The following is a 1,164-nucleotide window of genomic DNA, read 5'->3' on the forward strand; positions in this document are numbered from 1 at the left end:
AACAACATTTACTTTTTAGTTGTCTTAAAATTATTTTTGGCTTATGTACTAGCTTCAGGAACCTAAGAACTCCATAAATCGAGGAATGTCTGCCCAGTTGATGGCTACTGTTTGTGCTATCATCACGACATTCAAAACTGTATTACATTTACACAATATTCATTTAAACTCTTCTTTAACAATGTTTTTTTCTCCCACCAAGCAGGACTCCATCAACCCCTCCAGTGTTTGCTGTGGTCCTTGATCTTCAACCCCGAGAAGGCAATGGGCTGGTCCGCACACTTGTCCACTACATACTGAGTAAACCTCTTCAGGAACTTTGGATACTCACGTTTGTACACTGCTCGTAGAACTGAAGCTGGAGCCCATCCTCCGGGGTTAACTGCAAAGGGGGAGATTCTGCTAGGAAACTTTGGATACTTCAGTAATCATATAAAAAGAAATCAGTCATTGAGTTAACAGCCATTTTTGGTCCCGTTATTATACAAATGTCAGTATTTCTTGTTAGCAGCCACTTATGGTCCTGCTATCACACAAACAACAATATTACTTATATTAAGAGAATAACTGATATTACTCAATACAGATTCTAAAACAAATCAAGCTCAAAATCTTCACTTAATGGGATTTTCAGTTCTGCACAAGATTTGTTTCTTTATTAAATAAGTAAGTGGGCTAGTACTGTTTTTGATCTAAAACCTTTGCTCCCCATTTGATTATGAAATGATACAATTACAAGATCACTTTTCTTCAAGCTTATATTTACTTTTAAAATCCGAATGTAGGCTCTACCTTGAACGTAGTAAAATCAGAGAACATGAAGTACCCCTGCATGCAAGTACACACCAGAAAAAGTGAATAATAAAAAAGCTGAAGATTTTTGTATAAAATAAAAGAACATTTATAAATCCTATTACTGCACTGAAAAAATCATACAGAATATATCATTTATATGATACATACCTACTGAGCAGTAAGTTATTTTAACCAACAGATTGTCTCGTGTTATAGGTTGTCCCTCAGCTGGCGGAGGGTCAATAAATGTTTGGCACACAAAACATACTGTCAAGTCTATTCGGACATATTTCCCATCATTCTGAAATTAAGAAATTATAAAAACCTCAAATTTTTTGCATATATCAAATCTATTTTTGCTTGGCTGAT

General features: G+C 35.1%; 1 protein-coding gene across 1 annotated transcript in view; it reads right to left on the reverse strand.

Annotated features, from left to right (window-relative positions):
- Positions 1-6: 6 nt before the first annotated feature.
- The window catches only part of LOC119591341 (ceramide transfer protein-like), a 16,795-nt gene continuing 15,637 nt past the window's right edge, over positions 7-1,164 (reverse strand). The window contains exons 12-13 of the mRNA XM_037940075.1: positions 964-1,096; positions 7-382 (exon numbers count right to left, since the gene is read on the reverse strand). Of these exons, the coding sequence (XP_037796003.1) occupies positions 213-382; positions 964-1,096 (303 nt within the window). The 3' untranslated portion in view covers positions 7-212. The remainder of the gene's footprint in view (positions 383-963; positions 1,097-1,164) is intronic.

This window comes from Penaeus monodon, chromosome 28 (genome assembly GCF_015228065.2).
Source record: "Penaeus monodon isolate SGIC_2016 chromosome 28, NSTDA_Pmon_1, whole genome shotgun sequence".
Classification (NCBI taxonomy): domain Eukaryota; kingdom Metazoa; phylum Arthropoda; class Malacostraca; order Decapoda; family Penaeidae; genus Penaeus; species Penaeus monodon.